This window comes from Lepidothrix coronata, unplaced genomic scaffold, assembly GCF_001604755.1.
Source record: "Lepidothrix coronata isolate B3197 unplaced genomic scaffold, Lepidothrix_coronata-1.0 Scaffold10, whole genome shotgun sequence".
Classification (NCBI taxonomy): domain Eukaryota; kingdom Metazoa; phylum Chordata; class Aves; order Passeriformes; family Pipridae; genus Lepidothrix; species Lepidothrix coronata.
In genome coordinates, this window is record NW_016690190.1 from 3,175,282 (window position 1) to 3,191,886 (window position 16,605).

Consider the following 16,605-nt stretch of genomic DNA (forward strand, 5'->3'; position numbering starts at 1 on the left):
TGATGAGGTCAGCATTCTTGTCCTTTGTCTGTAAAGCAGCTGGCACAATGAAGTCCTGGTCAATAAACAGATCTCCTGGTCATTACAGTCAACCTTAAGTTCTCTGTAAACTAGAAGCCAAGCTAAAAAGGAAACTTGAACAGCTGAACAGGGTTCTCCCATCAAACACCTTTTGGCACCTGGTTCTTCCAATGCCATTGCCATGTCATTTATCTCAGGCTCCCATAAAATGACCACCATTGGAATCTAAGCATCATCACAGCACTGAAGCAGTTCAGTAGCACTGAGCACTACATGCAGAAGAAAACGCATTACACAAAGCTGTAGTGTGAGACAGTAATGCTTCCATTACCCCCAAGTAGAGCACCCACATGCAAACACTGCACTGCCATACGGAGTCAAAATAGGGAGCACCGACAACTGTAAACCAGAAGATGACATGTGGTAGGAGAAATCAGCAGAGAAGTCATCCAGGATAAAAGCAAGTATGTCTAAGCATGTGAAAGTGTGAAAGAGAAAGCTCTTCTTCCAGAAACTGCACACACTTAAAGGAAAAAGAACAAAAAAAGAAAAAATAAATCAAGAGATGAGTCAGTCATCATTAGCATGAGACAAACCTGAACAAAAACCAAGAGCAAAAACATGTAAATACCATTTGACACTCTTCTTATAGATCTGGATCTGATAATATGATGAATCACAAAAACTTCCACCTCCTTTTTATATTAGGATTCAAGAAGACTATACACATCTTCACAAAATGCATTCAGTTGCCCTATAACATACTTGGATTGAAATGAAAATTTGCACTTTGAATAAATTTTAAAAAACAGTATGAGAATATTCTCTCACATTTCTCCACAAAATTTCTTCTTTAAATTGTGACAAGTAAAGGGCACAGAGACTGGGCCTAGAAAAGCATTCTTCTCCTCACGATATTCTGTACACTTTACTCTATTTACACTGAAGCAAAAAAGCAGAAGTCTGAAGAAATTAAACGCTTTAGAGTGCTAAAATCAAAACATAAGCAATACAATTTTTTAATTTCAGTATTTTAAAGTACAGAAAGTGGAAACTATGAATATCAAATACAAATTTAAACAAAGCCACTTATCTTCCCCTAGAATAATCAATATGAACTACTTATAGAAACTTACAAATTTAAAGTAAAATCAAAACAAAATAAATACTGTACATACACTTTCCCTGCCTGCAGGCAAAAGAGGATGGGAAATACTGTTATGAATTGAAAAAAATGCTCTTAAAGCTGCAGCATCCCATTTCCCAGCCAAATACTTAACACAGTAGTGCGTTTCTGTAAAAAGGAAGACACACATACACCGATCCCTACTGAGCAGACAAGCTAATATTTTCAGAAACATTAAGAAGGAAAGATAGAAATTAGACTATGAGAGTAGAAAAAGGAGAGGAAAAGACAAATGGGCCAGCAAAACATTACTACAAAACTAGTAAATATAGCCAAGAACTAGCCCCTTTTTTTTTCAAATTCCATGTTTTTTTAAAAAAAAAAAAAAATTCACCCAAGCATTGGCAGCAATAGACATTTCCCAGCAGAAGTGACAATACATATCAATATAATCTCTTAAAGTGATCCCTTTCATTCCCTTCCCACAGCATGAAACTCTTATGGCTTAATTTATATTAAAAGTAGAAAAAGTCTTTTTTTTCCAAACAGAAATGCAGCCTACGAAGAATATGCATTTCCTTATCAGTGCTACTTTTATTTCCCATCCACTGCATGACTTATCACTCATAGGCTCCCACAAAGAGGGTTACCAGGGTTTTTTTGTTGGGTTTATTTTTTGGAAAAATGGATGTTGCAGCTTTTAATCTTGTTTAACGACAAATAGTAAGGCCCTCGGTTCCATTTGTATTTCTTCTGTGAAAGAGTAGCTCTGGGATCACTCAATCCCAGAACTATAAACAGCTTTTAATGGTCTGGAAGTATTACGTGAATGACTCTCTGGAAAGACACAAGATTTGGGGTCATGGTGGGAGTATGAAGAGATAGGTGGGCATGTGGAGCCTAAATAGGGCACTAGTTACCGGGTCATTCTAGTTTCAGTTCTGCTTAGTCTCCACAACTACCAAAAAGGGGGTTGGCCAGATTCTCATCAGCTCTGGCTTTGAAATCCTGCAAAAATTTTCAACATTTACAACTTAATGGCCTTGTGAATGAAAGTAGCTTATGCCTTACAGCAAAGCCTAGGGAAAGCTGAAGCGTGGAAAATGTTATAATGACACTGTGTTCTCTTACATCTCTACCAAAGGTAACACAAGCACTTCAACCACCAAAAAAAATAAAAATCAAAAACCCCAAAGCCTCCCCTGTGATCAGAAAACAACAGTTTTAACTCTCAACATCTAACCCTTTCAAAATTCTCTTGAAGAATGAATTAATGTAGAGTATTACAGGTTGCATAGGTAATCTACCTCAGAGGTCAACAAAGGCTACCCTGTAGCCAGGGTTTATTAGCAAGTATAGTAGGAGAAGAAAAGGGAAAGTTGCTGGAAGAGTCTTTGATATAGTTTCTAGGTGGTCTTTCCATTTTCATGTTTGTTTCTTTTTTTTCCATTGTAGGAATATGAGAACTTAAGAGACTGGGAAAACCCCTACAATATTTCATTTCCTATTGTTCTGTCTACAAAAAGAAAAAATTATGCCAAATCCAAGTTCCCTGACTTTTCAAAAAAGATTATCCTTGAAAACGAACTACCATAGCTGGCTTGATTCTCTGTCGTCCAGCCAGTGTTCCCTACTCCCTCCCTCTTCTACTCCAAGTGAGACAGCAAGGAAGAAAACTGGGCTATTTCTCTCCACTACAACAACACAAGGTTCAGTCCATCTACAGAAAGATTGGTGCAGAAGTGATTTCATCTAGAACACAATAAAAATATCCCTACAAACAAGTACACAAAACAAGTGAGGTTACCACATCCTCTTCATAAGCTACCAGGAGACTTCTTTTTCCCCCTTTGCTGTTTTTCTTTTTTTTTTCTTTTTTTTAATACTGCTCATCATGGCAATTTCTCTTAAATTACTTGTTCTAAGGTGGAACATCAGATTTAAATTCTGCTGGAAGCATGGATTATCTGAAGAAAATGCGAATGAACCTCCGCCTGTTGACAGCCTGTGAAGAGACTATTACAAAAATTCATGACAGTGGAGAGCCACTTGGAAAAAAAAAGGTAGAAAGTAGAGCAAAAGAAAGAATAAAACCAAGAAGAAATAATATATATGGGTCCAGCCATATCTATGTTCCAACAGTAAGGTACAGATAAATAATGTGGATGGTCAAAAAAGAGTCTCTGTATAAGCCAGTCACATGTACAAGAAAGCATACTCCGTATTTTAAAATTCCTTACTCCAGATTCTATTCTGGCATACTTTTACTTCAGATAAAAATCTGCCTTTAAGGAGAGAGAACTCATTCTTCATTCCGCTCTGAATCTGATTGCTGCTCTAAACTGGAATTTTCTATTATTAGAAATTGTTCAGCTAGCAGGAAGGAAACAGTTTGGTTCAATATGCTAAAGCTAAAACAGCTTCCAAAGCCTGGCAGGCATTTGCTCAAGTTTAAACACAGAGAAAATTCATATGGATATATAATTTTAACTAATATTGACAACAATTTCTTTCTTTGACTGACTTTGGTGAGAACGTATTAGAAGATAGTTAAAATATTCTCTTTTAACTATTTCCTTCTGGAAATCATAGCACCTGAGAACTACAACTCCTTATAGTAATTTTCAGCACCCTTAGAGTACCTCTTAGCTTATCTTCTACTTCTTAGAAATCCTTTGTTACCTCCATTCCCAATATTGTAGAGGTTGATAACTTGTTTTAAATTAAACAAGAATAAAAAATTTAAAAGACTGAAAAAATGCTTTTGTGAAACATTAATTAGCAAACAACAAAAAAAGTAAAAAAAGTCACCCATACAAGTCACAAAACAAGCCAAGTCAATATAATGTAAAAGTTGGGCTGCAAAAAACACTCCTGTAATTTTCAAGCTCTAGATGAAGTAAAGCTGTGAAAGCTACCTGACTTACTTGCAGTTGCATTATATTTTGATGCTTCTCCATTTAGAAACACGATAGTGCTAACTGGTTTTGATCCTGCAACAATTAAAAACACCTGACATCAGAACTATTTTCATAAATTTCTACAAGCATTCATAATCTAACCTAAACAAAAATAACTCTGCACAAATACTCTGGAAAGTAAAACTGAGTTTTGCTTTTAAACTACAACAAGAGAAAATTATTCCAGTATAGAATATGGAGGAAGGAAAAACTGGTGTGGAAAGTTAAATCAATTTGATGACTTGGACAGTGACACAGGAGTATTTTTACTCTTAATAACCAAAAAAAACCCTAAATAACCAACAACATTGTTGTCACTAGCATATGAATGTCTACATTTTGGCTGGACCCTACAAAATGCCCTTTTTCCAGAATCAAGTAAAGGTATTCCCCTTCATCCCCGTCCCTCAAAAGTTAAATATTTAATTTTATATTACAGAAAAATACAAATTTTAAATCAAAATTATTTACAATAATTCAGAAAGGGCATTTGTTATCAGCTCTGTAAGAAGCCTGACACAAATGATCATTCTGATACCAGTAAGCTACTTAAATGCTTATATATGCACCAGTTAAGACTTTTAATTGGCTGTCTCACCCAGCTTTGAAAGCAACGCACATTCTCCTGCTTTCCTGACTCTTCAGTAAAATGTGTTTAAAGAACAATAATAACATTTTAATGCTTCTTCCATGCTACATTAAGTAATATGCCAAATCTTATGACTGCAACGTATATCTTACTAGTTATTTCAGAGTAACTGTTCTGAAGAAACATTTATCCTAATTGATGTCCCCGTTCCTCCAAAAAGATATATTGGGTTTTCCTCCTTTGTACCAACTCTTAAATAACTTGTACAAATACAATTTCAGGGACCTTTTTCACAGAAGAAAATCATCACAGAGAGATCATCAGGAGGAGTAGTATGCACTCAATTTTGGAGGAAAGAGGTGCAGTTTAAAACAAGCTAGCTACTAGACTGACATAAGAAAATTCTTCTGTCTTTAGGAGTCTCTTCTAGTCCATGAAATAAATAAATCTGATAATAAAGAGGACAGGTCAAAAAATAAACAAGCTTGCAGAGAATATGCAACTTGCAAGTCAACAGAAGCCCAGCCAATAGCTTACAAAAAGCAGGAAAAAAAAATAAGATTCCATATGCCTTAATTTAAAAAATAATTATTAATGCATCTCACCCCTATTTAAGACTATAACCTGAATATCAAATTTAGGAGTCCAGACTAATCACAATTAATGTGGCTCTCCACTGCACCAAACACACATTATCAAAACAATTTAAAACTTTCACATTATTAAATCTAAATTAATAACCCCCACAGAAAAAGTCTTCCAAATAAATAGGTTTTTTAAATGAATTTAAAAGTTGTGAAAATCTATCAGAAATAAATTATTGATAAACCACCTTCATCATCTTCCCCTCATTAATTAGGTCAGAAACTACCAGCAACAAATGATATTCAAGCCCTGATGAGAGACTATTTCTCACAGTCCATGTCTCTCTGAAGATTTCCCCGTTCCCGTATGGTTATTGCTGAGCAGGTGTGGCACAGTGAAAATGCAGCATTGGGTTGGGTTTTTTGTGTTTTTTTTTTCTTTTTTTCTTTCTCTTTCTCGTTTTTGTTCATCAGGCAGTGTTTTAGATGGTACATGCAAGTCTGCTTCAAGCAGAGGAATAACAGCAGCTCCAGGCTCTGTCGACCTCAGTACTGGTCTGTGTAGGAAAGACAGCAGTAGTAGAAGTAGCAGCTACATTAAACAAAGAAGCGTGCATGGCCATTCCGGTTCAGCTTCAAGATCTTCCCAAGGCGCTGTTTAGCAGTTGCCATTCCTTTCTTTGGACGTTTGCCTGAAAAATAAAATCAAGTGCTTCAATCAGGATCTTCAGAACAAGCTTTAGTAGTTGTAGAACAACAATGAAACGCAGCGTTCAAGCTGAAGCAGGCAAAATTCTCACCCAAATCAGTTTCAAAAACAAACAAACAAGCAGGGAATCAGAATTGGAAAAATAACCAGGAACCGTTTTTCCTAAACTCTGGCTAGCATTCTCATAAATAAAATGATTATATTATTTACAAACCTTTCTAGTCTGTAATAGGCAGCGGGTGTAGTAGGAGAGAACTTAAACTGAGCTTCCTGAATTTTACACAAGTTATTCCCTTGAGTAAGTTATAGAATATAAACTAGAAACTGAAAACTAAATAGTATGCTCATCATTCTGAAGTGTCAGAATTTTTAAACCTTCACTTTGATAAGGAAATCTGATTCAGGTCAGTGTTTCAGAGAATAGTTGTGTCTGTTCCCTGTAATAAATGCATAAGAAATATCCTGTGCAATTGCAACTACGAAAGCTTCATCTGGCCACACAGCCAGTTAGATCTCTCTTAATTCCACCTTCACACATTCTGTGCCAAAATCTAAGTGTCCACAGTATGCTCACTTTGTATTTTTCATCAAGGTCTAATCCTGTCCTTTACTCAGTTTCTGCATCTAACAGCTCTTTTTGATGTTTACCAGCTCCTTCTCTTAGTCTTTTTCTCCCCCTCCCCTGGCAAGAGGATGAAGATAACCATTACCTTTTGTTGCCTGGTTGCTGATAGGGGGTGGGTTTGATGCTGGCCTCTTTGTTGGATGAAGTGGTACAGACAAGGACGTTTCACCATACGGCCTGTCGGGGCTAAGGCTGCCATCACTCAGCTGACATTCTCCTTGAATTAGACTGGAGTCTCGTGTGTATTTGCCATGCTGAAAACTCAAGCTGTTGTTGTGGACTATGCTTCTGTTTTCCTGAACCTTATAACTGGCTTCTGATATACCCTCTTTCTTGATATATTTTTGAGTTTTATTTGCATCCTAGTATGGAAATGAGAAGAAAAAATGTAGAGGTTAGTACCTTCTGGCTACAAGTTCACTCCAGTTTTTCTAATTCTAATTTGTGTCTTTGGAAAGGATATTTTAGTTCCACTAGTATCTGAACACTTTATGATTCCATCATAGATACCTCTTAAAAATAACATACAACATAGTCTCTGTGCAATTTTTTCCATATGCATTTAAGGGCAACACTACAGATTATTTACATATACCACTGTATAATATGTATAATATATGTATATGTAACCGGGTAATCTAGTTTCAATATTCAGCTGATAAGACAACAAATGCTAAATCGGGAATTAACGAGTACCATGTAGTTACATATTCTTACCAAGCAAACACTAGAAAGCATGCAGTTAAAAAAACAGTGTTATTTAATAGTTGCAATTTTGCAACTTTGTTCTATTTCATTAATTATTCTAATACTTCTAATACAGACAAGTTTAGAAATACTAAAAAAGTTCAGATTGTCAGAAACACAACCTATCATTCTTTGCTGGATTCCATCTGGATATCAGAAAATAAGAATATTCCTACCTGTTGGCTGTTGAAAGGTTGTATCATTTTGGCAGTACCAATTTCCTAAGCAAGTATCTTTATTATAAATACTATCAACATATTCCACTTGTTCTTAAGCTCTGGTTGGTAATAATAATAATAAAGTGCTTCCTCAGTTAGACTGAATGTAAATTCATGCTTTTTGAATAAAGTATTTTTGATTTTTCAAGATACTGCCCTGAACACCTTCATACTAGCCAGTATGAAAGAAGAGAATTTGAAAGCAAAAAAAACTAAACAACAACAATGAAAACAAGCATGACAAAAATATAATACCCAGTTACGAGAACCAGAAGTATCTATCATCAGATATGCAGTGTGGAAAGACCTGTCTACTGTGCCTTCTGTACTTACACCTTCGTGATCTCTTCTCCTACAAAAATGAGTTCAAAATGTTTAAAGCACTGCTTTACCTGAGGGGTAATCCTTGAAGCTTCATTTAGGTGTCTAGTCCATGCTGAAGTTCCCAAGTCTCTTTCCTCTTCCTTCACAGACCTACCTAAAGAGAAGTTCAACAAGCCTAAATTTTAAAATCAATAATTAAGAATACAAAGGTAATTATACATTTGAGTGACTTTAAAAACAAAACAAGAAAGAAAGGAAAACCCAATGGAAAATATTTCCTGAATACAAATTAAAATTTACAGCTGCTTGGTTCTACACACTAAATTGGGAACAAAACCTCACAGCATAAATAAACCTAAATAAGGATCAATACACCACAGTAAGAAGGTCAGACAAATATAATCTTTCAAATTTCAAAGCCCTGATGTTGAAGACAACCTACTTTCTTTGTTAAAACTGCAGTTTTCTACCATGGCTTTGTATCATGAGAAGCTCATAGAACGATGGACATTTCGTTTTCAGGTATTATTGACTGTATTTTTTCTAAGCACTGATGTGCTATTCAGGTGCAATATAAGGAAGAACTGTGCTGATAGGCCTATAGAAGAAGCGTCTGCATTGAAAATACATTTACAATACAGTTAACTTGTAAAATTAAGGGTATCCCAAGACACCAATTCAATTTGCATTTGGGGAGACTGAAAGGTTTTATGAAACCTGCTAGCTAACAAGCACAGTTTCATCTTCACCCGTGTAGTTTGACACATGTAGTGGCTCTGGCTGGAACAGATTTTTTTCCTAACAGTCCATATAATGCTGTATTGTAAGTTTGTGGCTGAGCCAGTGTTCATAACACACCAAACTTCTGACTGTTGCTGAGTAGTGCTTGCACAGTGTCACAACTTTCTCCTTTGCTCCCTGCAATAAGTAAGGTAGGAGTAGGCAAGAGATTGGGAAGGGACACAGCCAAGACAGCAGACCTGTATTGGCCAAAGGAATATTCCATACCACAGAATAGACATAGAATGTTATGCTCGGCAATAACAATTGGGGTAGAGGAAGAGGCTTGTGGAAAGGCAGTCGAAGGCAGCCCCTGACCAGAGACTGACTGAGCATCAGTTTGCTTGAAGAAGGTAGTGAGTGATTGCCTTTACGCCACTTGTTCCTTTTCTCCTTTCTTCATTTACTAAATTGTCTTTATATCAATCCATTAATCTTATCACTTTTGCTATTTCTACTCCCTTCCCCATTCCACAGTGGTGGGGGAGAGAACAAAAGGCTGTATGGGTGCTTAGCTGCTGGCCTGAGTCAACCCATCACAATCTGGAAACCTGAATCTTATGACTTTCATGAAATTACAAAGGTGGACAGACACTGTATGTGTCTGTGTGGTTTGCTGGTTAGGTTTAGGTTGGATTTTTTTTCCTGCTGGTTGTGGGTTTGTTTGTTTGTTTATTTGGTGGGTTTGAATGACCTAGAGCTTCAGTTACCAGAATACAGTCCATGACATCACATTAGGTTTTCCTGTTATCTAGGTAAACAAATATCAACATACTATCAGTTCTTTGAATCAGCACTGTGCTTGCTGGTGGGGTTCTATTTGTTTCACATCAGCAAAGCTATAATCCTCTTCCATTTCTCTCTCAAGCAGAGAATGTTCACAAATGATGACTTTTTCTCTGTTCCAATAAGTGATTTTGATTCCTTTGAGGGGATTAGTGTTAATGTTCTCCTGTCTTGCATTCCCAAAATGCATTTAACAGATGTTTGCTTTCCACAGACATCAAAATGCCACTGACAAAAAAACCCGACCTCTGAATTCTCCTCTTTTAATGCACTGTATTCATAGCAGAATTTCAGGAGTAAAGCCAAATATGCCTTCCAAAGACACATGAAAAATCACCAAGCAGATTCCTAAGGATGTCTAAGCAACACAGTTGTTATGAAAGCTGCAACCATGAAGGTTCTGTCTTTTCTGAAAGAGATTGCATTTGGCAAAGCCAAAACTTTGCCAGTCTTATAAGGATGCCACAAAACTTTTAGATGGAAATATTTAGAAGGGGTTTTCTGATGATAAGCTAAGTTTGTCCCAGTTTTCAGAAGTAACACTTATTTTTTACTAGAAAAAACCAACAACAAACAAAACCAAAGAACACAGCTTTAAATGTCAGTCTGATTAAAAACTACTAGTATAAAGACTACAAATCTAAAAATGTAAATTTAAGTGCTTATGCTGAGCACTCTGTCCAAAAGCAGAGAGTAACAGTGTCATTAGTTCAGATACCTACCACATTCTATTGTTTTGTGGCTCTGAGATGGCTGTCTGTCTTTATGCCGACTCCTGGCGTAGCTTCTGTGTTCCTGAAGGGAGGTTCTTTTATTTGTGCAGTCTGTGCTTTGAGTATGACCTGGTAAACATGTAGTATAGTGCAATCCTGCCATAGAAAGCATGCCCTGAATAGCTTCTTCTTCTGTACTTGTCGAGGTAGGACATTCCCTAGAAAAATAAAGGAGTAGTAAGCAGTTCGAAACAGAATCCTCCGAAGGACTGAGTTTTACATTGGTATAAGGTAGAACAATAAATATACGTGAAAAGGTCTAACAGTTTATAAAAAATGCCCACAATGTGCTTACTTTTTACTGGGAGTTTCATTTCTGGATGGCTTCTGGGTATTTTGACAAAGGTCTCTCATGACCTTAGATTCCTCTTTGAAATTTGATGTCACTTCCTGCTTCTCTTCATCACCTGAGCTTTCTGACTCCTCTGTGGAGGAATCCTTCTGCTGAAACAAGAGGAAACAGAATGCAGAATGGTCACCAGACCCCCTAAATGGAGACACTACCTTAATTTATGCTAAGTGAATAACTCAAAAGCTTTCAGGTCTAACTTTTTCACATATATAATATTCAGAATGCAGTTGATTTGAATATAGCAACTGAGATGCTATACATCCAAATTTTGTAATACCGGTGAGGACATGTTCCAGTATAAAAAGCGCTTCCAAAATCCATGTTCTTACAAACCACCACAAATATTAAACCATATACAAATCATTGTATTCTCTTTCAAGAGAGCACTAATTCAAGGTAGAGGAAAAAACCCAGAAGTGTGGTTCCAAGCAGCAGCCAGAACTGATGCATGTTACATATAACAGGACACATTCTGCCCCAAATAACCGCTTCTGGTTCCTGCTCTCACAAATCTAACTTGCAGCAGCACCATCTCTCTAATGAATGACAGAAACTCTCAGGTAAATCCAGAGCACAGCAGGAACAGAGACACAACAGCTGTTGTCTCCCTTACAGTGGCACAGCCTTCATTTCATGAATGAAAGAGCTTTTCAGCTCCTGCTGAGATTACAGCTTGTACGGGCAAGAGCTTCTCAAAGGTGGAGCAACCATATGTGACTCAATATGCCTTTACATGAAGCAAGGGCTACCATACATATGTTCCATCTTGGTAATTCAGACTAATCTATTTTCAACAAGTACAGAGAACATCACAGTGTTTTTTTCAAGCCAAGGAATATGCATGACACTCAGTAAAAAAGTACTGAAAGTGGAAGATCAGAACATGGATATGTTCTGATCCTTCAAGACTGACACCACTATCATCAAAAACGGAACTGGCATGAATTAAGTGCATTGCATCACCAAGGGATATTTTTATACAATAGTTTCAATAGCTTCATTCACAAGAGCAGCTTGTTAATCTTTGACACTTAGAAAGTGACACCAATGGGCAATTAAATTATAACTATGATTCAATGTAAAGGCATTGTTTTGCCAAGATCATCTTCAGCACAATGTAAGAACATTAAAGGATTTACAGGAGCTACTGATAGAGTTCATTTTGGATATGTTATTACAAAAGACAAATTCAAACATGTAGAAAAATGATTCCATTAGATATTAGAAATTAAAAAGCAGAAGAGTATGGGAAGAACTAAGAGAGTAAACAGCATTAATATAAAACATTCACTCATTTACAAAGTCATCCAAAACTGGATACATTCTCCTGGGAAGATGAGATATATCACATTTGAGTAATTAATGATTCTGTGTCTTAGAAAAGGAAACCTGCTGAGCCAGAGTTGCTGACAATGCAGTTTAAACCAGAAGAAGCCATATCATGAAGATCCCTATCATTTATTCCAACATCTAGATAAAGTAATGATGAAAGACAACAAATATCAAAAAAAGATCTTGACCATTATGGAAAAAGTAGGAATTTGAAGACTTCTTATAAAGTCTAATAATAGGCTGAAAATTGAACGAAAGATCAAAACATTAGTATTCCAGAAGCATGAAACAAAAATCTGAAGTAATCACTCCACCCTACTGCTAACCAATAAAAATTGAAATTACTAAGTCAGAGTACAATTTGCAAACAAAAAAAATAATTACAATATTTATATATGCATATGCACATTGTATTAAAATATATGCTTGCAAATATGCACATGTTTGCATTTATATTTCATTTACTTCTAAAGAAATCACTACAATCTAGACACTCAAATGGAAGATTCCCATTTACTTCCAGTAGTCTAAAATACCTGAAGAGGATTTAGTTGCTTCAGCTTATTTAAAAAAACTGAATACCTGTAAGATTGTTTCCAACTAATCATGTACTAAAATGAAACTTGTGTGGTAGATACTTATAATTCAAAAGATACAATTTGGACTTTTTACAAAATAAATAAACAAAGCAACTCTAACTTTTGTCAGACTGCTTGTTCCAGAGCAGGGCTCATCCTCTGCCAGCCCCACTTCAATGACAATGGAGACCATAAAATTTGGCTCAAGATAGCATACCTTATAATTTTTCTCAACACTAGAATAAATGAAAAATGAGGCAGAACATTAAGTCTGACATATTAACTTGAACAAGAACTAAATAGTTTGTTATTGCAGTTTTAACACAAACTTTGACCATACAAATTTGAAATGTGTGAGCAAAATTATATTTAATGGCTTCATTAACTTTTGTGACTTTTTTTCTAGCTATACCTGTGTAGTGCAATCAGGCTCAGATTCTTCTGAATCAGAAATATCAGAGTACTCTGAGGATCCATTCCTGAGTTCTGATTTCACACTTTCAAAGAACACTGCAGAGAGAAAAATTAAAACATAAGACCCAATATTTACTACATATAATATTTAACTATTATTTTGGAAGTAAAAATCAAGAAACACATATTTAATTTCTAACAGCCTGCAAACAAAAGCACATCCACACACTGATCTGGTTCACAAGACAATTCTGCTTAGAACTATAATGAATTGCCTACTGCTGACCAATAGACTCCTCAAGCAATTGATTGGATGAAGACAGGAAGATACATCAGGTGCAGAAGAAGCATATATTTTTTTCTCTCCCATAAAGCACATACTCCACAGATGGCACCTTGGGCAATTTCTGCTTTTGTGTATAGGGTGGAGTCAGAGAAGTGGCTCTCAGAAAACATTAATCAGAAATAATGTTCAATATTACTTTGCCTTACGCTCTATGAACCTGGGATTTCCCTGTTTAAAAACAAAAGCAGTTATAAAGAAACACTAAACATGGAAGTCAAAGGATATTAAATGATTTAAAGGTAAAAAAATTGCATTACTTGCAATTTTACTTCCATGTCACAATTTACTGGCATATTCTGCCATTACTGGCATAGCTGCCAATCAGGGTTAAAATGCAGACCTGTTAAATATTGAAGTATTACTGTGATGATACTTGCATTGTCTTTATCACAGAATGACCTGAAAAGGAAGATGAGGAAATACCAACCTTAGACTTGCTTTATGCTAGTACTAAGGTAAAGAACTAATAAGAGAATCAGGCGTCAAAATAGACATCAAAAACACTTGCAATATGACAAAGCAATCAATCAAAGCAGCTAACTAGTCCACATGGTTTACTTTAAGCGCTGAAAGAACTCAAAACATGAAGCAGCTGAGCAGTTCTCATAAACCTGTACTCTTAAGAGACAGCATATGTCTCAAAGAACCACAAGTAGGAAACACATTTCTAAGTGTTTGGAATCCACAGCTCGAGGCCAGTGAGCTGCATGTGTACCTGTGTCAAAGATGCTGGCAAAAGTCTTGATTAAGTACAAATTTGTTGAAGATGACAATATGCAGTTTAAGTAGAAGAAGTTTTTTGGAGAAAAGCCAAATAGAATAAAAAAATTTATGAATATATGTCAAGAAAGTAGTGGCTAAAGAAAGCAACATCACTTTTCAAGTACTTACAGTTTCATACAAAACTATGCTGAATGAATGAACACAAGAAAAGTTGAAATGTTGGTTTGCTTTCAGCATAGTTTTACATGAAACTACATAAACAATACACAATTCTTCCTAACTCTAATTATGCAAGAATAGAGGATGTATCTGTAACCATATATACACTGCAGTTCTGATAGGGTTTTGCTCCTATTGAAAACTGTGGTAAAGCTCACAAATAGGCATCGAATATATTTCAAGGGTATTATTAATTTCTAAACACTGCATAATGGTAATTATTTTTAGATTCAGAAGAAAGCTAAACATGAGACTTGTTATCAGAAAGTGAATAAAATGAACAGCTGGTACCAAAAGCTAGAGAAGACTAATTAAACTTCAGAAAGTGTTAGAAAGAGGAATATCTAAACACATTAAATGAGCAACATCATTATATATGAAGTCAAGTTAAATAAAGTAATGCTTAACATATGACAATAAAATTAATATTTTAAATTACTGCAGCTCAAAACAACCCAAGGAATTTCTCATGATAACTCAAGCCTTTGGCTCATTTCAAAAAGGCAAACAAATTCTAGGATAAGCAACAGCATGCATGATACAGAAAACATCATTTTATAGTTCAAAGAATTTTCCTTTAGACTACTGCCTTTTCCAAGAAAAGTTATGGCTCTGTATGCTTCCAGAGACTGGGAGGAATACTCCAGAAATCAGGTGAATGGCAGGAGTCATTATCTCTAAGATCAGGCTAAGCTACTGTGAATTTAAAGAAACATCTTAAATCACCTTCCCTTTATCCACACAAAGTATCTTGCTCTATTAAGCACAGCACTTGATCTTTGTCTCTCCGATAACACTGGGTCACCATTTAAAACCAGGATCTTGGCATGACACACAAAGCTCTATAGAGCTTGATCTGTTTAAAGGCATCTGTCTGTGGACAGTGCCTCTTGGCCTTAATCCCAGTAAGCACAATGGAAGTTGGAAACTGTTATAGAAACAGGTAGTTCCTTTTATGGAATTCTCTGCAGACAATACCTTCCCCTTTCTTACTCTTTAGACTCTCAGTTAAGGTAAAATAATCAAACATAGGTAATCTTTAATAAGGAAGTTTGAAGACTCTCAATCTTCAATTAAAAATATTAGTGGTAGTCCCAAGTACTCAATTTCTGGAAGAACAATCTCAACATTCACTTCTAGTTCTAAGTACATTTCTTACATTTGGATACCCATTCCCATATTCATTCTGTATCAAATAAGAGCAACAATTTTGAAGAAAATCTACCCTTTCTCTGTATGATTTAATCTTTGATTCAAGTGCAAAATTTACTTTAATTTACTTAGTCTGCTTTTGCAAGTGGAAAAACACCACAGTAAGCCTCACTCAACAAACTGTTTGCCTTGTTTCATGAGTACCCAAGAGAGATCTCTTTCACATACAGGTTTCTTAATACTGTCCTCTGCAACATTTGGAAGCATAGTAAAGAGGGGTTATAATTTGCTTTGTTAATGAAAATAATTACATATTTTATGCAGGCTGACAGTGGACTCAAATGTTGTTATGAACTGTTGTGCAGGAAACTCAGAAAACTGTAAGTCTCTAGAGGAGTCTTATTATCTTTTAGGTGTTGACTTCAGTTTCCTAGTACATACCCTTTGAGCCCTTCTAAGCTCTACTGAGGAAGGATGTGACTTTTATAATTAAAAAGAGAGCTGAATAGTTATGTCAAGGACCAATTTGTCACTGCACACAGAGTGTACGATTAAAACAGGCACTGACAACAGGCATTCAATACTGATACTTCACTAATACACTGTGTGATCATCACTGCTGAACACTTGGCAGGAAGGTTTCAGACTATAGAAAGACAGAAAAAGAGTAATTCCTAATGAAGGATGGTTTAAGGCACTGGAAAGTAGGGTTAAAGTTTTCACAAATAACCTAAATTCTTTCCCAGTCTTGCAAAAGTTAAAAGTATAAGACTTTATTAATGCTAAATTATGTCTTATCGCTTGTATGCAATCAACCTACTCATTATCAAAACATACAAAATTTTATGATCAAGTAGGTAATCATCAAATGGAACAGAAAAAGTGAAATATAAGATAGGTTTAAAATTAGCTGCGTGTTATGATCCTTCATTCTATACAGTGAAAGATGTGATGAACTTTTCACACTGAAGTGTATTTGGGTAAAAAAAAAAAAAAAATCAGTAGTCTTATATTATAAAACAGACCAAAAGTAACAAATACTCATCCAGAACACTAACCAAACCTCCACTCTGAAAAATGCTGTACACAGTATTCAAGATGGCACTAACATAAAAAGTGAGTTTTACTTTTCGTCTCTATCCTGTTGGCTTCTGCAGTAGATAGATAATATTTGACAAGTGTTTTGTGTAACTTCTAGTATTACTCATCTGATTTATTACTTTATCCTCTTCAAATTCAGTCAGACT

The 16,605-nt window shown here is 35.6% G+C and overlaps 1 protein-coding gene across 5 annotated transcripts in view; it reads right to left on the minus strand.

Annotated features, from left to right (window-relative positions):
- KDM7A (lysine demethylase 7A) overlaps positions 1-16,605 on the minus strand; it is an 89,826-nt gene that overhangs the window by 21,759 nt on the left and 51,462 nt on the right. For 2 of the 5 annotated variants that reach the window (XR_001873089.1, XR_001873088.1), the window contains exons 15-21: positions 12,917-13,014; positions 10,538-10,686; positions 10,192-10,400; positions 7,972-8,057; positions 6,700-6,976; positions 5,529-5,972; positions 4,075-4,140 (exon numbers count right to left, since the gene is read on the minus strand). Coding sequence is in view for 3 of the 5 variants with exons in the window: in XM_017804662.1 (XP_017660151.1) it covers positions 5,878-5,972; positions 6,700-6,976; positions 7,972-8,057; positions 10,192-10,400; positions 10,538-10,686; positions 12,917-13,014 (914 nt within the window). In the remaining 2 variants the exon portion in view is untranslated. Of the gene's footprint in view, positions 1-1,001; positions 5,973-6,699; positions 6,977-7,971; positions 8,058-10,187; positions 10,401-10,537; positions 10,687-12,916; positions 13,015-16,605 lie in introns of those variants that run through there. The other 3 variants (XM_017804662.1, XM_017804663.1, XM_017804661.1) reach the window with 3 other exon arrangements.